The sequence below is a fragment of the Erpetoichthys calabaricus genome, chromosome 5 (genome assembly GCF_900747795.2).
Source record: "Erpetoichthys calabaricus chromosome 5, fErpCal1.3, whole genome shotgun sequence".
Taxonomy (NCBI): domain Eukaryota; kingdom Metazoa; phylum Chordata; class Cladistia; order Polypteriformes; family Polypteridae; genus Erpetoichthys; species Erpetoichthys calabaricus.
In genome coordinates this window covers 84,986,044-85,007,851 of record NC_041398.2, presented here as the reverse complement: position 1 = coordinate 85,007,851, position 21,808 = coordinate 84,986,044, and the positions used below count along the sequence as shown (strand labels likewise).

General features: G+C 35.2%; 1 protein-coding gene across 2 annotated transcripts in view; it reads left to right on the top strand.

Annotated features, from left to right (window-relative positions):
- Nucleotides 1-316: 316 nt before the first annotated feature.
- cpz (carboxypeptidase Z) overlaps nt 317-21,808 on the top strand; it is a 35,168-nt gene continuing 13,676 nt past the window's right edge. The window contains exons 1-7 of one of the 2 annotated variants that reach the window (XM_028801726.2): nt 317-515; nt 2,492-2,536; nt 5,200-5,574; nt 9,061-9,276; nt 12,536-12,762; nt 14,825-14,986; nt 19,283-19,441. In XM_028801726.2, coding sequence (XP_028657559.1) covers nt 428-515; nt 2,492-2,536; nt 5,200-5,574; nt 9,061-9,276; nt 12,536-12,762; nt 14,825-14,986; nt 19,283-19,441 — 1,272 coding nt within the window. In that variant the 5' untranslated portion in view covers nt 317-427. The remainder of the gene's footprint in view (nt 516-2,491; nt 2,537-5,199; nt 5,575-9,060; nt 9,277-12,535; nt 12,763-14,824; nt 14,987-19,282; nt 19,442-21,808) is intronic. The other variant, XM_051928666.1, reaches the window with a different exon arrangement.

The window sequence follows — 21,808 nt, the reverse complement described above, 5'->3', positions numbered from 1 at the left end:
TTAGATAGCGTGGAGGTTCATCGATAGGACACAATAGGCAACACTGTCTCAGTAAAATTTGTATTAAATGTAATGGAATGAAAAAATGTACATTCAGAAGAATATACTGTTTAATTTCTTTCCAAGGCGTTTACATTAAATTTATAGTGACGTACCATTAGCATTTGGATTACTTTATTACAGTTTAAAAAATAGCCCTGCATGTTAAGAAAGAAAGAAAGAAAGAAAGAAAGAAAGAAAGAAAGAAAGAAAGAAAGAAGTCAGCAGTTAATGTAACCTGATCTTGGGCCGTATATCACAGAAGACTCGGGCAGCTCCACAGCGCTGGCATGTCTGAGCGGATAGTTGACTTTCTCCATTAAGTTACTTCAGAGCAAACCGGCTCGAGTGCCACATCACAAAGCGCACTGAATACAGACGAAACGAGATGATGTCCTTTGTGTTGGTGGTTCTTGTTCTTTCCTCGATTGTTTGGTGTGCTCCGCCACCTTGTCACCCGGAAGACGAAGCCTTAGGTAAGAAGTTTAAGTGCCATACTCTAAACTTTTCAGTCGCTTATACTCGAATTCCGAAACAAAGACGCAAACATCAGTGTTGCCGCATCACAAATTGCGCCTGTGTATAGGGGATGCTACAGGATGTCCCGCCATAAGAAAGCAAACACTATAGGAGATGGTGAATATAATATAAACGTAAAATATTTTAGAATTAATTAAGCTTCGAGAAAAGTAACCAAAGTTGACCTTCACGCAGTTGTGTGTCGAAACTTGCAAGTTAGGCGTGTAGCTGGTCATCCATGCCTAGCAAATTTAATTTTCTCTCAGTTAAGCATTCCCGTCGCAAATGAGTAGGCTAGAGATAACTTTAGCTATTTACGATACTTACAATGCCATTATGGGCACGCAACAGCGGAACTAAACGGGCGGTGCAGACACAACTGCATATATAAAACCCCATCCTTCCAAATCGCGATTTTCTTCCTAAGAACAATAAAGTAAAACGACTATACGTGAAGTAAGCATATCATGTTTATTTATTAAAATTAAATTCCAGCAACAGTACCATAGCACGGGATACAGCTGCTCCTTAAAAATGACATAAAGAAAAAATATTTAAAATAATGAAATATAATATTTTATAATAAACAATAAATATTGAAGAATTAATTGAAATCATGTGATTGTGTTTCCGTTAGAAATGCGTTGAAATGTTATATTTATTTTATATTTATATATATAAAAATATTACCAGTAGTTTTACTATTACTATTGAATTTTCCACCGTCTAATTAGTGTCAATGTAAAAAGCGTACTTCAAAATAAATTGGGACTTGAATTTAACAGCGATGTCTTAATTCAGACCAGATCAACGTTTAACAAGTTATCTGACAACAATAAAATTTACGACCGATAAACCCAAGCCGTAGGAACAAGTACGTCTTCAAGTTTAAATTCTTCTTAGCTAACAAAGCATGCAGTCTTTGAACCATTAATCCACATCACGGCGAAGATTTCATTATAAGTACCTCGATTTTATCCAGTCATCAAAGTCGATTTTAATCATACATTATATTTGGTTGTAGGTTCATGTTATGTATTGTATATTCATTATTTAAACCGCTGATTAACATACCGTTTATATATGAGCTCATGTTATGAATCTTGATCGGCTGCAAAGCTTGTCAATTAGCTTAAACTGTCCATTCTGGTTAATGAAAATATGAGCGTTTGCAATATCTTTTACTGCCATCTAGTGTCAAAGTTAAATGCAGCGCCTGAACTTGAAGGCAATTCAATTCAAATCGTTTTAAGCGTGCATTCAGACGAGAGAATCAAATATAAAGTTTTCCCAACTTTTCAGACAGTTAAAACCAAGCTGTTGAATATCCAATGAAATCTGTCGTACTTATTTTTTTTTTCAGACCTTAAATTTTGGGTGTATGAAATTGCCAAGATGATAATACATTATTTTCGAATCTTAGTGGTGCCCTTTCGTTTTATAAACGAGAAATGCACAGGTTAACTTAGAACCAAACTGATGAGTGTTTGCTAAAGAGGTTTACCAAAAGTGTAAACTTTGGGAGACTAAGTTTGATGCCACAAAACAAAATCCTTTTAAAGTTCTAGTAACATTAGTGTTTATGATCAGTTGGTCCAAGAAATGGCAGGAGCTATCCAGATAAAATGCTGAATAGGCCATAATGAAGGTGTTCCCTCAGCTGCCAACTCAGAAGGAAAAAGGAAATGACAAGCTTCAATATATATCTTAACCTTTGGAGGTCTGAGCATGGGGTGATTCTTTTTATTTTATATTATAACTTCTGGGTCCTTAAATTGGATTAAGTGGGCTTGGCAATATTCTGTTATTTTGAGTTAACTAACAGATGCAATACATGTACTGTAAAAAGAACAATTGCTAAAGCTACATTAAATTTTTAGGAAAGATTGCCACTTTAACTATATGGTATCTTACACATTTATTCCCCATATAGGACTGTGTCCGGATAGAGAAGTTCAAGTTCCAGTTCAAGAAAAAGGTACCGTGTTTGCTGTGTACTAATTATATTAACTAACACTGCAAAAGATTAAAAAATACAAATAAAATAAAGTAATCCCTTGTAACAAAAATAGGCACCATATGTTACTCTTTTTGGTTTGTTATTTTAAATTTGTTTGATTTTGTTGAGTAAAATATACAACAACATAATGAAAACATTCTGCAATTAAAAGTCAAGTTCATGTTTTGTTGAATATCTAATTTAAATATATATTTCTTCAAATGTTGTATTAGAATCCTGTATTTGTTTATAGAGTCTGAATTCTAGACTTTGTGGCCAGTGTAAATTTCTGCTATAATTTCCAAAACATTTAATATATACCTCTAACAAATAAAAAATATATACCTGTATATATATATATATATATATATATATATATATATATATATGAGCAAGAACAAAAGCAATGGGAGATGTATGACAACATTTTGGATAATTTAGGTGAAAATGATTAGTGAGCTTGTTGGGCTGAATGGCCTGTTCTCATCATAATTCTTCTAATGTTCTATTATTGCTCTCAGAATTTTCCTTAGTATTTCCTTCCCACCCCATATTGACCATTGAAAAATGTCTGGAGATAAAAGAGTAAACTTTTCTCAGCTCTATTCTAGTGTGAATGCAATTGGTAAAATCTTATTATATTTTGAATGTCAGCTCCATTAAAGGACAATAAATCCCTGGAAACAGACTTTAAGCACACAACAACTCTTTTTCTTTAAATTGGTAATATTTTTACCTGAAATGGTTAAGTATAATCTCATATAATGCCACATTACACACTGCATTTGCACATTCCATTCTTCTCCAAGCAGGTCTTTACCATACAACTTTACTACAATGAAGGCCTTCCTCCCAGCATTATATCTTAAATAAAACATGTTGCTGAGAGTCCTCTTTTCTTAATAAGATACAGTTGTTATACATAGAGTGAAGTTTATTTCAGTCTAGTTAGAAATGATTTGCTAAGAAAAGGGTATCCATTTTTAAATACTGAATCAGGCAGCAACAAGTGTTGGACATCTACATTCAACTATGGTGCAGGCTCCTCCATTATATCTAGGTACTGTTTGACACTAGAACCAATACAAGAGACAGCACCACTCCTGCTCTTTTCCAACTCCAAGTTTAGCTGCTTGTTGTTATCTGCTTCTCGTTGTACCTCAATCTATAGTGTCTCATTGCTTTGCAGATTCCATGGTCACTGCTATGCCATGATTTCTCTGGATAGGAAACCTCCTGTTGTAAGGGATCCTTCCCTTGCATCCCTTTAGTCTCTTAAACCATAGCCAGTGATTTGCCAATATAACCTTCATGAAGCAATGTATCTTACTGGTCAGTCCACTTCTCCACAGTGGTTTTCTCAGCTAAATGTACAACTTCATTTTCCATCAGCTGCAGCCTCTAGTTCTTTTCTTCTGTCAGAAGTGCATCCTTATGTTTTCTCACCTGTCACAAAATTCACTCATCTGTTCTTAAATATACTGCTCCGCTTCCCTTTAGTTATTCCATATCACTTTCCTTCTCAGCAATCACATTATATATTCTGATTTAGGGAAGATTTCTATATTTTGTTTATAGACATAGACATCTTACCTTTATTGAAAAAAGAAATATTAAGACATTTAGAGTATTATTTCCTTTTTTATTTCTGTATTGAGGTTATTTATAGTGATGGAGGTGGAAGCCAAAGAAGAGTATGCATGAATACTATGGGAGGTCTTGTACTTGATTATCTTGTGTTGATTGTAAATAGTAAAGTTAAGATACTAAAGAATAAGATAGTGAAGTGATAATCTAGTCATGGCCATACCAGATGTGACAGACATGTTGGAAAAGACTTGATTTATGGACAAGTTGCCTGAATGTGGGTGCATAAAACATAAATTGTGTGAAGGTTATTCCACAGGGGAAAATGCAAACTTTGTAGAAAGTGCATGAAGAAGCTTTACAATGATGATGTAGTAAGCATAAATTTAGATATTGTCAAAAGAGCTGTTTTGGAGAAAATACAGAAATTGAACTTCTTATGTCACATGTTGAGTGCAGACATAGGTGCAGGCACTGCTATGACAGAGAAGGTGAGAGAAGCATTAACAGAATTACAAGAGCTGTCCCTTTTTTGATTTCTAAAGGAGAGCTTGACATTGAAGGAAAAAGATTATGAAAGCTTTATAAGTAGTAGTGTGCTCAATGGGAGTAAAACCATGGCAGGTAAAGGTGGAACATTAACTAAAGCTAGAAGGAACAAAGATATTACGAATAATCAGATAACATGTAGAGTTTTGGAGAATGACAGAAAGACACACACTGTATTAAGATAAACACTTGATGTGGAGGGGATTGGTGTTGTGCTGTGTAAAAACAGTCTAAGTGGTTTCGGGCATGCCACATGAAAGGTGGAGAAAAGCTGGCTAAAGAGGCACATAATAATGTAGGTGGTGGGAATGAGACTCAGAATGAGGCCAAAGAAGATGTGGTTGAATGTGATGAATCAGGAACAAGTTTTGGAGCAACCAGCTAACTTGGCTAAACTTGGAAAACTGCTGTTAAGTCAATGATAATACATGATAGTTATGTTCTAATGAAGATTATGAATGAGAAACTGATATTAAATCAATTTTTTTTATTACTTTTTTAAACAGCATCTTGTACAGACATTCTGCTGGGTTATTGTGATGACATGTCCTACACGAAGACCATGTTTCCCAATTTGCTGGATAATAAAAACAGAGAAGAAGTGGAACTTAGTGCAGAGTATGTACTTCTAAGTGTTGTACACACTTTGTTACAAGGAGAATGCACCCCTGACATCAGAATGATGGGATGTTCCATTATTGCCCCTCGTTGTGAAAATGATAAAATCCTCAAACCTTGCCGCAGCAGCTGTGAGACACTGCGTAAAAACTGCATGCATGCGTTTGAAGCTATTGATATGTCATGGCCCTATTTTTTGGACTGTGACCGATTTTTTGTTGGTGAAGAGGAAGGATGCTATGACCCGCTGGAAAAACTGAGGGGTAGGTCTTTTTTAGTTAATCCTATGGTGTAAAATTTACTTTAATATAGTTAAGAAAATCATTATATAGTCTAAAATGAAGTACATAATACTATTTTAAGTATTAGAGTTAAAGCCCTTATAGTTAAAAGGATTAATACATTGAAGTCTGTCACAGCAAGAACAGGTTCAACACAAGAAACATTCTAAATGGGTTTTCGCATTTGAAAAATAGTGAGAGCTGCATAGAGATTCGTGATGTTAATGAAAATTCATTTAATATGGCCATATGGCATGGCTAAGTGTATGCCTTGTGTCACCTCTGAATTTCAGAATTACTGTAAATGCACAGACTTCAAAAAACACCTTAAGAGAAATACAAACAGTTAGGCTGCTTTTTGTCCTTATTTCACCGTGATCTTTGGAGTGTACTGCTCACAGCCAAGTATGAAGAAAGTAGGATAAAACTCAGTTTCTGTTGTTTCAGTATCTAGTGAGGATGCCCCAGGATGACTCCCATGGTAAGTGTACCAGGCTTATTGTTAGAGCACATCTTGCTTGCAGGGATTACATTTCTCAGCTGCCTCTGCACTACCGGCTATTTCCAAATAATGCTGTTCAGGCTGTTACAGGGGATTGACAAGGCATGTGTTTTCTGTCCATACTTTAACCACTGCATCCTTCAGCAGGTAAAGGAGGTACACTGGGTGATGAAACAGACCACTGTATGGAGTACTGTGTCCATCACTGTTCATGCAAAGGCATTCTTTCTTCCTGAGGTAGTGTTATTAGTAGTTTCACCGTTTTTTCTTGCTTTTTCCATTTCAGTTGAAAGATGTTAAATTTTTTGCTTTAACCATTGCTATAGTCAGTGTTCTGTGATATTTCCAGAACTACAGTATGACTTTGTGATTGACTTTGAGAGGTTGATGAGTGAAGAGAATGAGTTAGAGAGAGAAGGTTGGATGATGTGGAGCTAGTGAACCAGAAGATGCCATGGATTAACAAGAAGTAGGGGCAGCTATGAAGAGGATGTAGAATGGGAAGGCTCTTGGTCCTCAGAGCATACCCGTAGAAGCATGGGGTTGTTTATAGGAGATGACAGTGGAGTTTGTAACCAGATTGTTTAATGCAGTCTTGGAAAGTGAGATGATTCCTGAGGATTAGAGAAGTGTACTGGTATTGATGAGCTACACTATGAAGTTTTGGGAAAGAATAGTGGAAGCTAGTTTAAGAGAGCTGCACCATGAAGTTTTGGGAAACAGTAGTGGAAGCTAGTTTAAGAAGACAGGTGATCATTAGTGAGCAGCAGTATGGTTTCATGTCAGGAAAGAGCACTACAGATGCAATATTTGCTCTGAAGGTGTTGATGGTGAAGTATAGAGAAGGCCAAAAGGAGTTACATTATGTCTTTGTGGACCTAGAGAAAGCATATGACATGGTGCCTAGAGAGGAGTTGTGGTATTGTAGTAGGAAGTCAGGAGTGGCAGAGAAGTATGTAAGAGTCATCCAGGATATATATGAGGGAAGTGCGACAATGGTGAGGTGCAGGGAGTAGAGCTGGTGGAGAAGGATGAGTTTAAATACTTGGGATCAATAGTACAGAGCAATGAACATTGTGATCTGTAGCAACAGTAGGGAGCATGTTGAGGAGACCCTGGAGAGCTGAAGATATGCTCTAGAGAGGAAAGGAATGAAGGACAGTAGGAACAAGACAGAGTACATGTGTGTAAATGAGAGGGAGGTCAGTGGAATGGTAAGGATGCAGGGAGTAGAGTTGGTGAAGGTGGATAAGTTTCAATACTTGGGATCAACAGTACAGAGTAATGAGGAATATTTGGCGACAGTGGCACTGACAAAAAGACAGGAGATAGCCCTGGCGGTGGCAGAGTTAAAGATGCTAAGATTTGCATTAGGTGTGACAAGGATGGACAGGATTAGGAAAGAGTACATTAGAGGGTCAGCTGAGGTTGGATGGTTTGGAGACAAAGCCAGAGAGGCAAGATTGCGTTGGTTTGGACATGTACAGAGGAAGGATGCTGGGTATATTGGGAGAAAGATGCTAGGGATGGAGCTGCAGGGAAGAGGAAAAGAGGAAGACCTAAGAAGAAGTTTATGGGTGTAGTGAGAGAGAACAATGAAGGTGGTGGGTGTGACAGAGCAAGATGCAGAGGACTGAAGATATGGAAACAGATGATCTGGTGTGTCAACCCTTAATGAGAACAACTAAAAGAAGAAGACATGTTGTGTTCTTTAGAGCAGATTGTTCATAGGTGTGTATAGGTGTGTTTTTAAAATTCCCCATTTTATAAGCACTATATTTTATAGAGCATTGGTTGTCAAGTTCATTCCTGGGAGCTACTGTTGCTTCAAGTTTTTTATTTGAACCAGTTTTCAAAAATCAGTGGGTCAAGCTTGCATTTAATTGATCTAATTCCTGTGTAAACTAACATTTTTCATCTATTATTTAGTGTTCAGAAACATGTGCTAGTATGGTATTTATATTTAGAAGAAATTCTGAAATTTCATGTTTTTTGCAATAGCTTAACTGTCTTTTAGCATTTGTTTTTAATTTCATGGAGTTTGCACCATAATTATATCTAAGTACTGATAAGCAGTACAGACACATGTACAAATGACACTAAATGATATTTCAATGTCTTGTCTATTTGTGTGCTAATTAGTCAGAAAATGATTAAATCCGTGATTACCAAGTTCAGTCTTAGGGACCACCGTAAAAACAAGTGTTCATCCCAACTGACCTCATCTTTTAACTGGGCTTCTGCCTTCATTTAGCAAACTTCTTTGTGTCAATTCAGAAATTGCTGCAGTTTTGCTGGAATGTACAAGCACATGTGTGTGTTACATTGAGGTTAATTATTTTTTTCTTTTTCTTGCCTTTTAAGATCTTGAAGTGTTTTGTTATTGTTTTAGTTATTTAATCCAAAATTAGCAAGAAGAAAACATAGCTAATTATACAGTTAGGTAAATCTTAAGTTAGATTAACATATAATTTATGGAACTAGTTGGAAAGGAAAACCTGCAGCTAAAGTGATACCCGAGGACTGAACATGAGAATTCCTGTTATAGAAAATATCTAGTAATAGTTGCAAGGTTTTTATTGATAAAATTTGACACAGTTACATTATTAGAGTCAAAGAATGTAAAGTTCATAAAGTATTTTTGAAATCTTAATTAGCCTTTCAAATGTTATTAATCTTTACTTTGTTTTGAACTCTTCTTGGTGAGCAGTGTTACTACCTGCAGCAATGTAACAAAAGAGTACATTATTATTCTTTACAGAAAAATGCATCCCTACTTAAAAAAAATCAGGTATAAATATAGACTGGAAAGGAAAGACCGATTCTTTAATTCCCATCAGATTCAGTCTGTGTGGTATTTTCTTTCGCATCCTTAAAACATGTGTATTAGGAACTGCGCCTGGCATTGAGATGGACTTAGTTTGCTATTTTGAAAATCAAGACATTGCTCTGTTTCTTTCTCTTAGGAGGAAATGAGTTTACTGTTGATAACACAACGCCTGGACAGCCTTCCACAATTATACAATTTACTTATCATTCTCATTCACAAATGATGAATGTTTTAAAGAAGACTGCAGCCAGATGCTCTGATATTTCAAGAACATACAGTATTGGTCGTAGTTTTGAAGGGAAAGACCTTTTGGTTATTGAATTCTCTGACAACCCTGGTCAACATGAATTATGTAAGTATTTAATATTAAGGAGCTTGAGTAGAATTAATACTGTATGTTTGTCATTAAAATATTGCTAGGTAAACTATTTATTTTAGACAGAAAATTTACACAATGCATTTTCCTAGACTAAGACTTAGGTTTTATACATCCCTATAAGTCCCAGTAGACATCACTTTTATTTTATTAATTCAGTAATGTCATTGGCTAATGTATGAGTAATTAAATAACTGTCCTCTGAGTGACATATCATGTTATTTTAACATTTTTCTAATTGGAAGACTCCGTGCAACATGGTATTTTGTCAACTAATTTTTTCCTAATAAAACCTCTGTGACTCATAATTCTGATTATTCAAGGAGTAGCACTTGAGTGAAACCTGTTTAGCTTTTTGGCTTATTTTTGTGGAAGTGCTTTATATTAAACAATCTTAAAATGTACTGTATATATAGTTATTGCAGTCATAAATTAAGAAAACTGTTGATAACAATATTCAAAGAGTAAGTACACTCAGGTTCATAAATTTTGGACAGTGACACAATATTCATAATTTTGGCTCTGTACACCACTACAATGGATATGAAATTAAGCAATCATTATGTGATTGAAATGTAGACTTTCAGCTTTAATTTAAGGGGTTTACCAAAAATATTGTATTAGCCATTTAGGAATGTCAGGCATTTTTCTGCATAGCTTCCCCATTTCTAGGGGCTCAAAACCATATGGACATTTGAGTGAAAAGCTATTCCATAGCCAGGTGGGAACAGTTCCCTCATTATTTCATTAAGCAGGTAAAATGTCTGGAATTGATTAAAAGTATGGAATCCGCATTTGGTAGCTGTCACTGTGAACCCTCAATATGAGGTCCAAAAAGCTCCCCATTCAAGTTAAAACAGTCCATCAATAGGTTGAGAAACCAAAACAAAACATTCCAGGAGTGGTCAGATCAACCATTTGGTACATTCTTTAAAGAAGGAACACACTGGTGAAATCATCAACACCAGAATGTCTGGAAAACCACAGAAACCTGCTGTACTGGATGACTGCAGAATTCTGTCCTTGCTGAAGAAGAACCCCTTCATGACATTTAGCCAAACCAAGAACTCTCTCCAGGAGGTAGACCTGTCATTTTCAAAATCTGCAATCAAGAGAAGACTTTGTGAAAGTAAAGACAGAAGGTTTACCACAAGGAGCACACCACTGGTAAACCTCAAGCATAGGATTTTGCCAGAAAACATTTTTAAAACTCTGTCCAGTTCTGGAACAATTTTCTTTGGACAATAGAAACTAAGATTAATATACCAGAATGTTGGAAAAAGAATGCAGAGAACAGAAGAAATGGCTCATGATGCAATGAATACAACATCATCTGTGAAACATGGTTGAGGCAGTTTTATGGCATGATTATGCATGGCTGTAAATGGAAGTCAGTCACTGGTGGTTATTGATGACATGATTGCTGACAGATGTAGCAGGATGAATTCTGAAGTGTATAGGGCTACACTATCTGCTCAGATTCAGCCAAATGCTGCAAAACCTATAGGATGATGCTTCAAAGTACAGATGGGCAATGAGCTAAAACATAGCGTGAAAACAAACCAAATGCTTTTCAAGGCAAAGACATGGAATATTCTTTAATGGATGGATGGATGGATGGTCAAGTCAGTCAACTGACCTCAGCCCAACTGGACATACATTTCACTTGTTGAAGACAAAACTGATAGCAGAAAGTCCAACAAACAAGCAGCACCTGAAGACAGCTGTAGTAAAGGCCTGAAGAAGTATCACTAGTGTGGAAACCTTGGACTTAGCGATGGTCATGGGTTCCAAACTTCAGACTGTAAAGGACTTTCAACCAAATATTGAAAATAAACATTATATTTATGATTATGTTAGTTTGTCCAAATACTTTTGCGTCCCTAAAAAGAGGGGGACCATGTATAAAAATGTCTGTCTTTTCTTAACACTTCATAAACAAAACCCCTTGTATAAAAGTTGAAAATACAGTATATACTTCAATCACATCGATTGCTTTCTTTCAAATCCACTGTGGTGGTGTACAGAGCCAAAATTATGAAATTTGTGTCACTGTCCAAATACTTATGGACCTGAAAGTATACATGAACCAATTCCTTGTTAAATTCTCTGGTACTTGTTACACATGGATACAACCTGCAATTTGCCTCTGTTTATTTATTTAAAGGACAAGTTTGGTATTTTTGACATCAAAATCTTGGTATGTATTCATTTGCCACATGAAATTGCGTTCTAAAGTAAAGTGAATTTTAAAACATTTTAAAAAATAACTAGCCTGCTCTTGTATTTTATAATGTTACTAATGGCTACTGAGGACCCGATGTAAAAATAAGCATTAAAACATACTAGAAAACATTCTTTTTGAAGTAGAAAAAAATTTTAATTAAGGAACTTCTGTTGCCCTCTGTATTTCTGAATTATGCTTGTGATAATAAAAAAAACTGGAAATAATACATTTTATTACAGATTCTCAGTACTGTTTTCTTATGACAAGGGTACATTTCTTGCTCATTTCTCTGCTTGCAGCAGGAGTAATTATTGGAGATATAACAACCCCACCTTCACCAACCTATATTCTGCCTATCATCCTACTTTTGCTTCTGCAATTATGTTTTTTTCAGTGGTTATGCTCTACCATGTAACATCAGATGCATCCTCGCATCATATGATTATTTTTTCTTTAATGCTGCTCACTTTTCACTCGTTACATTATGTGTTATTTTATGTAGCCTACAGGGGAAGATTCACACTGAGTGACAGTGCAATTAAAATAGCATATAAGAGTTTCATTGCACTTGTACACGTAGCAATACATCTGAATTTAACTGATCTGCTTCACTTTAGAACTCAGTTTCATGTGACAAAGTTATGTCACATATAACTTATTATTACATGATTATGAAGAAAGGACTTTGATTTGAAAAATGCCAAACTTATCCTTTAATTTTGCAAAACCATAAATCATATATAAACCACAACACATCCTAGGCTAGTTTTCTGATATGACAGCATCTTGATCTTCAAAATTTTAATTACTAATATGGAATTACACAAAGGCAGGTTAATGATAGTCATAATAAAATACCAGTAGGTGATGTACCTTTCTTTTCATACTTTTCTAACAAGCTGTATATTGAACTTTAAGTTATTAATGTTTTTTTACTGTAGTTTTAGCAGGTCTCAATGTAGCCGAATCCAAATCTGCAATCTATGTTACAGTTGTTTCTTTCCACAGTGGAGCCTGAATTTAAGTATATCGCGAACATGCATGGAAATGAGGTCCTTGGACGGGAGCTTTTGATTTATTTAGCACAGTATTTGTGTTCCGAGTATCTTTTGGGAAATGGTCGGATCAGGACCCTAATAGACAACACCAGAATTCATCTACTTGCCTCAATGAATCCAGATGGATATGAAATTGCCGCTGCAGAGGTAGAGGAGCCGAATGAACAGGAAACTGAAGTAAATATCAATCCCCAAGATACATTACGGATCCTCTCTTGGTATCTTCCTTTCCAGTTTACAGTAATCGCCCCACCACCAGATTATCATAATGAAATATCAAGTATAATATTTAAACAAAGTGAAAAAGTGTCAGTCTAAGAAAGTAAATTATTTTAATTAGCCTAATGGTTTGGTTTAAATTATAATAATTTAAATATTTGTTTGCAATAACAGACTATTTTCCTATTATTTGAAAAAGCATAATAATACATTAATATTAATTTTATACAGTATCTGGCAGTGGGGATATTCTTGGCCCTAAAATATTTTAATCTTACTAATATTTCAAACTTTTCTAATTATTTTACTAATTTTAACATAGAATGTAGTTTAAATTACCAAGCTACTAAAATATGTAGGCTTTTAGTTAAGGTTTAATTCTTTCAGATAAAGCTGGACACCACGGATAAAAGTAATATCAAGAAAATCGTATTTTTTACATCAAAATATGTTATTTAATCTAACATGCAAAAATATTAATGAAAGAGATACCATTGGGAAGGTATCATTTATTTTGCATTTAAATACCCATAAAGGCAATAATGATATAATTAGTTGTATTTATTTTATTATTCTTTTATTAAAATAACAAAAGTGGTTTATAATTAATATTTAGTTTTTGAGAGTTTTCTTTGTAAGAACCCAGGATAAGAAACTGGAATGTGAAAGTGTTAACTTAGAATGTGTTTTATTTTTGCTTCCAGCCATTCAGCCGCAAGTTGCTTGGCCTCTGACTGACATTTGGCTGAAATCAACCATCCATTTCTTTTTCAGAAGGGTGATTGGATGACATCTCTTTGGAGTAGTCAGCCGTGTTAAGTGAAATTAAACGTTTATTAATTGCCAAATGCAAAAAAAAAAAGATTGGTAGGCAAAATAAAAAATAATTTTAAAACTGTTAAAAGTTGAAGGTTCATATTTTGAAATTGGCCCCACTACCAGTATTATGAGAGTGATAACGTATTTTTGTATCTTGGGTGAAACAGATAATATTTTCCTTGAAGTATAATTGTTATCAACAAAAATTGTGTTGCATAGAAAATGCTAAACCGTGTTGATCCACAGATATGATGTGCAGTAATTGATTTTTTAAGTTATATTGTATTAAAATGTAAATTGTGTATTGAACAAGGAATCATGCAGTGAGTTAAAACAAAGTATATTGAAAGTAGCATTTTAAAACATTTTACTGTGCAAGTATAACTCAAAGCAAATTCCTCTTGGATAAAGGGAAGTGACAGGCAATTACATGCATTACATTGCACCAGAAAGTATTTACAGATTTCTTTGTTATATATTACATGCATTGATCTAATCTTTCTTTAGTGATCATATGACTTTCTTTATTCCCATTATATTTCACTCTTAGTCAACTCATGATCCTATGTCATGGAGTTATTTAGTATTTACTACATGCAATTTACTAATGCCATTAAAATAAAATATTTGTAAAAATAATACAAGAAATAGATAATTAGTAGACAATATGCAACTATTTATGCAGTTAAATTTAAATAACTGTCAATTTTAAGTACATAGTTATTTGCATTGTAAGTTTGTATTTATTTTAGTACACATAGTATAGCATATACATTTTGTAGACAGTTTTGTATAGTTTCATTTGAAAACAGTAATATACTCACATGTGTAGAAGTAAATCTCAGACATAGAAAGATCATTTTTAACTGTGCATGGTTTCATAATTATATAAGGTACTTAGTTTACATTTTTGCTAATATAACAAGAAATTTGTTGCTGTACATTAATACTATAGTTTGCATTTACTAAATCATCCCTGATGTGCCTGGGCATTTCAAAATCTGAGATGCTGGCCTCTTTGAGCACAATAGGTTTTCTCACTGTTTCTGTCTCTATAACACTGAACAACAAATACAGCGAACTGCTACAAAGCAGTTAACTTTATTTGTTACCATATCATACTGCATTTTAAAGCATGTTTTTAACTTTATTAAAAACTGTGCTTTTCATTTCCCTCATTAACATTCTAAGGTTATTCTAGGGTCATAGGTACAACGGATGGACAAGTGGGAGAGCAAATAGTCAAAATCTTGACCTGAATAGAAATTTCCCAGACCTCACATCCATTGTTTACCAGAGAAGAAGGAACAAGGGATATCGCACAGATCATATTCCCATTCCAGACTCTTACTGGTTTGGTAAGGTATGAATTCCAGATATACTTTGCACTATGTTTTTTACATGAGAACATAAGAAGAGGTTTAATGAAAACAGGTCATTCGGTCAATTTATACTCATTAAATTAACTGTCAAAATATGAAGGTCCCTTGGTGGTATTTTCAACTGCACTATGACATAACTTCAAAACCTGTTCTGTGACATTTGTGCAAAATATACACTTTATCATCTCTGTTCTTATTTTTCATAAGGTGTACATTAAAGCTCCAGACACCCTTTAGTGTTTAACCTTCAAATATTTGTATATACTTACATTAAACCTAATTTTAGCACAGTTGTGAGCACCGCTGCTCCACTGATTTATTGCCCTGAACTAGCATCCCTTTCCAGGTTGCTGTCTGTATGAAGTTTGTTTGCGCTCCCTGTATCTGCATTGGTTTTTCCCCGGTTACTTTGTTCCGTCTCCTGTATATTTTTTGCATAACAGCTCTTGTTAATTTCATTATCACAAAAGTCAATCAACTGCCTATCAACTGCCAGATCCAGTAAAGTATTATTTTTTTGCAGTAATAGTTGGAAGATGGGCTGCACGGTGGCGCAGTGGTAGCGCTGCTACCTTGCAGTAAGGAGACCCGGGTTCGCTTCCCAGGTCCTTCCTGTAGGGAGTTTGCATGTTCTCCCTGTGTCTGTGTGGGTTTCCTCCGGGTGCTCCAGTTTCCTCCCACAGTCGAAAGACATGCAGGCTAGGTGCATTGGCGATTCTAAATTGTCCTTGGTGTGTATGTGTGTGTGCCCTGCAGTGGGCTGGTGCCCTGCCAGGGGTTTGTTTCCTGCCTTGTGCCCTGTGGTGGCTGGGATTGGCTCCAGCAGACCCCTGTGACCCTGTGTTCGGATTCAGCAGGTTGGATAATGGATGGATGGATGGATGGATGGATAGTTGGAAGATTTGCTAGCTTCTAGTGGTTAATTTCATTACTTACCTGTTTTGAAAATACAGTACATAGTCTAAATGTACAGGTTTCTGCATATTATCTCAAGTGTCTGTGAGAGCTTGAAGGTAAAAGACTTTTTTTGCCTGAACATTTTTTTTTATTTAGTGTCATGTAACTGACTTGCACTACAGAAGCCTTTTCCTGCCACTTGAACAAAAATGTGCTGCATTAATTTGCAAAATAATTGTGTTATTTTGCAAAAGTATTACATTATTACCCAAAATATATTGCCTGGTGTGTTCGGTATCCTCATGCAAATGCGGTCTTCGTTATCTTTCCATATCCCATAAATGTGCATCTTAAGTTATCTACCAGACTTAAATAGGTCCATGTGCATGTGTGTAGGCCCTGCAATGGACTTGTACTCCATCTAGGCTTGTTTCATGTTTTGGGTCGGATGTCATTAGGTAGGTTCTGGTCCTCTGCAGTCCTAAAATGAGAAAGGTATGTTATGCTTAAAAGATCTCCAAATGTTTTATAATTAACCTTAATTTACTGTATACACACTGTATAATTTTGGAGTTTTTTTACTTAATATCTTTACAATTTGTAGTGTAAGTAAGCTTTATCTTTGCATATTCTAATCATGTTCTGTAAAATGTACTGTATAAAAGATCTGGAAAAAAGATAAAAATAATAGCTGAAAAAACATAGAAGAGAAAAAATGGAAGGGTAAAATTATAAAGATAAGCAAACTGGCTCATTTAAAGAACTTATTCTATTCTGAATGCAATTACAAGGTGATTTACAGATATAGCTAAACTGAATTATTCTATATATAATGTACATTTTTTATAATGGTAGCTCTACTGTACACTTACATAATTGAAATCACTTGATCAAGGTCATATGGCGTCAGCTTAACTAATTTAAACTAAAATGACTAAAATGTCATTAAGCTATGCTGTCTATGAAGTGTGAAGAGATTCAGATTTATTTTCTCCTCAGCATTCCTCACTTTCATATTATATACAATATTCATATATACTGTAGTGTTCAATGTATTTTCTCTTTATTTGCTTTGGTAAATGTGGTATAACACCCTTAATATTAGTTCAGTCTTGATAGTCCATTGACACACAATGGCAATCTTAATTTTTTAAATCTAAAAGTGGTTCAGCAATGTATTAAACCAGGGGTTCTCAAAGTCAGTCCTAGGAGCCCACTGTGGCTGCAGGTTTTTGTTTCAACCAGTTTCATAATTAGCTGGGTTTTTTTTTTTCTCTTCTCTTATTCTACATTCAGAAAAGCACAGCACATGATTTTTACATTTAGAAATATTTTTGCTTTTGCTGTTGATTTAAATGCTTAACTGTCTTTTGTTGATTTCATTATATTTTGCCCTTTCTCTGTGCAGTTTGCTCCCTTCATTGTATCTTAATAATGACAATTAAAAACGAGCAGAACAGACACCCAGACAAACAACACTGAATTATTAAAGGCTGCAACTACTTTAGTGTCAGACCCACTAATTAATAAATAATGGATTAAATTAACAATTAGAACACCTGGAAAAAAAGAATAAAAATCAAGAAAATATAGTTAAAAAGAAAAACTTACAAAACTTAGTTTCCTAATTTCTATATTGTTCTCAAATCACAGAATCTGGGAAATAACAGTTTATTTAATTAGCCCAGGAGTCTAATTAAAAACAAGCTGGTTGGAACAAAAAAACTGCAGTAGCAGTGGGTCCCCAGGACCAAGGTTGAGAACTCCTGTATTCAAAAATCAATAATAACAGATATACAATCTTTGTTGTGCAGAAAATTTAAACTACACAATAGGATTGTTAACATCAGAAAAAAACAATCATTAGGAATATACTGTACTGTATATACGGCTTTCTTTTGTTTCATGGAGGTGTGCAAGTCCTGAATGGTGTCCTGTGGCATATCCAACTCCTATTTGAAAGGGCAAGGTGTCAGATGGACCATATTAAGCATATGCCTCATATTCTTTACGTATTTGTGAAAGAACAAATAGCAGGAAAAAGTGGTGTGTAAAAGGAACAACCACAGACTTGACATTTGCTTAAAATATATTTATTCACATGTGGACAGAACACCAACTTTCACTTTCAGTGACTATTTGCCAGCTAATGCTTACAGTACCCTTTTTTACCTGGTAACATGGGTAGGAGGGGAGGCTGCCACTGCTGCAAAAAGTCTCTGAAACTGTCTCTTCACTTTGAGTGAAGAGCTGATTAAACCTAAGTCTTCAGTTGGCATCAGGATTTCACAGAAATATGGAGTATCTTATATGGCCATAACCTATAAATTTCATAAGAGGAAGCTGCAGTGTGCTGTAGCAGGGACTTCTAGGCAATTGCAGCTGTATGCGGTAGGATTGTCTGATGGAAAATGGAATCAGGCATATGATGTACAGTAAAAGATGTAGTGGTACAATAGATGACACAATGTCCTTGATGAAGGATCACCTGATCATACTTCATCAAACAAGCAGCTGTGTCAATCTGTTTACATAAGAAGAAGCAAATCATTCTATGACACAATTTTAGAAGTGTACCATAAAAAAATCTTTTCTGATTTGTAGTGTTGGACATATTTCATCAGACACTGTTAAAAATGAAAGTCAACATTACAGGTAAACCACGCTGGTCCACTTTCACCTTTTGATCTTTGGAGATACTACTTTATAGTAGAAATTACAAAAACAATGGTAGTTAACCGCTATGATGTCCTCTTATCACAGCTAACATTTATGGTGTTTGGCTCCTAATACAAACTTATTTGTTGGTTCTTTAAACTTTGATTATCTTTCTTGAAAAGTGTGAAAGGCTTCCTGCAGCCATCATTGCTAGTATTATGTAAGAATTGGATTTGAATGGCCATTTACTGTGATACCCATTAGGATTTACAAATATCCACAATTTCGCAGCTCATTTGTTTTTCAGAGTAAGTAAATAAAATCAATGACTCAGGCCTGTCTTGTTATCACTCTTTTGTCAATCATCAGCGTAAAAGTAAACCTAATCATTTGCACTGTTCTCCATATTCATGTACATAGCAAGACATTTAAAAATACCTAATTTTGCACTTACTGGTTTTCCTGACATGGTGAAATACTTGTTTTTATTTGTAGACAGTTCTGTTAATGCCATTATTCATTTTGGTGCAAATGCTAATTCACATTCTTAACAAAAAACTTTTTTATTTCTTAATTGAATTTTATTTTATTTATGCATAACAAATAATCATGACCTATAGTATGTCATCAAAATATTTTGAAAGTTAGAGTGGCAAAGCACTTTCAGATAAGTGTGTTCAATATTCTTGCTGACAGTGTTATTTCACATATGTGCTATGCAGGTGGCTCCTGAGACTTATGCTGTAATGAAATGGATAAGATCAATCCCATTTGTGTTGTCTGGAAGTTTACATGGTGGAGAATTAGTTGTGTCCTATCCCTATGACTTTTCAAGGCACCCAGAGGAAGAAAAAATGTTTTCACCTACTCCTGATGAACAGGTAAAAGATTATTTTAGTTCTAAGGTTTTTATAAGTAGACATCAGACCAACATACATTAAATTTTATTCCATAAATACAGTACATTATTCACTTAGTGAAATGGTCAAATGATTTCATTTTCATTTTCATGATCCACATCAATAAAATTCTCTGAAATTAACATAATAATGTTGATCAGAAAATCCATGATACAAGAATAGGATGCAAGAATCATAATAAAAAAGATGCTGCAGGGTAACATTGCACATGTATATTTGAAAAAATATTTGATAGTTTTTAGAGACATTGTTTAACATTTTATCAATAAATCTGTTCCCAAACCATCTTAATATCATTATAGGATGACAGAGACAGCAGGCATAAGGTAACATTCAACTTTGTAAATTACTGCAGTATACAATCATACAGTAAGTATTACTGGTCGATATCCAGGATCTACCTGGTTCCCATGCCAATGAACTAGGCAGAAAAACCCTAGAACCTGTTTTCCATCCACCACCATAGGTCGAAGTGGAGGAGTGCATTTAATATTGGGACTAGTATGAATGGGCTTTAGACAGGAAAAATGAAAAGTGGGATGGATTTTAAAATGAGCAATCAAGGCCATTTGGTAAGTTACTATCCAAATCTGTTTAAGGGTGGTATCAGATCATATAAATTTCAGTTTCTGGATTCTACGCTGAGGTGGATGTCCCCTGTAGCGAGCTAAGCTTTCTGCCTCACCCTCAACTCTGGAGTTAAAAGAAGTTTATATTTTTCAAACCATTTGACAGAGGCTCCTTCTCCTGAAGTAGTCTCCAGACCACCTTAAGATGAGACAAGTATTTCTCTAAACTAAGAATGGAAGGGCCCACATTAGGTAAACTAAGTAGTGAGGGCTTAAAGCCAGACAGGCACTGAAATGAGGACATTTTGATAGATTAGGAAAACAAGACATTTCTTAAAAATTTGGCCAAGTGCTGAAAGCTATTTAATGTATATATCAAAAAGGATTCTAGTTCTCTGTTAACTTATTCTGTTTGTCCATTGCTCTTAAGATGATACTCTGACTTTAGATTCTGAGTAGTTCCCAATTAGGAGGCAAAATATGGTCAGAGTTGTAAGATAAATTGTGGTCTGCTGTCTGAAAGATACATTTTGGAATTTAAATGCACAATAAAATCATTTAACAGTTCTTCCCTTGAGCGAGTAGAAGGAGGAATCAGCCCCATGGGAATCCATGACTGTATTTAACCTTATTACAGATCGCTCAAACTAGTGCAAACTGTTTTATAATTATTTTATACTTCAAGACTTATTCTCCTACCACAATTGGTATTGTATGAGCTCCATGATTTGGGTGATCCTAGGATTGTGTGTGCCTTCATCCAATTTTCCTTCAGCTTCAGCTTGGGTACTTCTCAATGAAGGACTGCAGTCTGGCATAGAACTGGTCTTTGTATGCCTCCTCACTGTCATTGGTAGGCGCATAGCACTGTGTGATGTTCATGTTGATCTTCTTCTTCTTGGATGCTGTGATGATCCTTTGGCCATAGGCTTCCTGTCCTATAAGTGGTCTCTGATCTACTTTAGACAACATCAGAACTACTCCTTGAGTGTGTGTCAGGCATTATTCATTTCATGTCTGGAGTATAATATCATCTCTCCTGAGACTAGTCGTTTCTGTCTGGACTGGTCTCACTGACTCCAACCAAGGTGAGGTTATAGTTTTTCATCTCTGCTGCTATTTGAAAAGTCTTCCCTGTCTCATATATGGTTGTCACGTTCCATGTTCAAATGTTGGCTGCCCCAGTAGAAAGAAAGGTTGTTGGTCTTGTGGCTTCCAGAGTCTTCCAGCTTTCATCACATGGTATCATAAATCTTCTTATCGAAGACCCATCTCTTCCCAGGGGTCTGTATCGAAGGAGTGACACTTCACAGGAGTGACATAAATACCATATTAAAGAAGTGACATTTTATTGGAGTCACCTACCACACACAACTGAAAGTATGCTTGCCAAAAAAATCGTTGTCACCTCACTTACCACACACAACTGAAAGTACGCTCGCCAAAAAAAATCATTGCTACCATTTAGATGGTTGGTCGGATGGTTGTCACTCCTTTGAAATTTATATCTGAGGTTTCACTCCTTTGTTATGTCACTCCAATGACATGTCACTCCTTTGAATAGGACCGCTTCCCAGGGCTGAGTCCTGTTGATCTCTTGTTGCCATTTTCGTAGCTAGTTTTTGTTTTAACAGGGTGGAGTAGCTAGCCCCACACCCAACCTTCCTCTTTTCACAATCATGGTTGCTAAACAAAGCCAAAGGTCATTGTCAAGAAATATTTTGCTTATTACAATGAGAGTGAAAAATCAATGTCATGG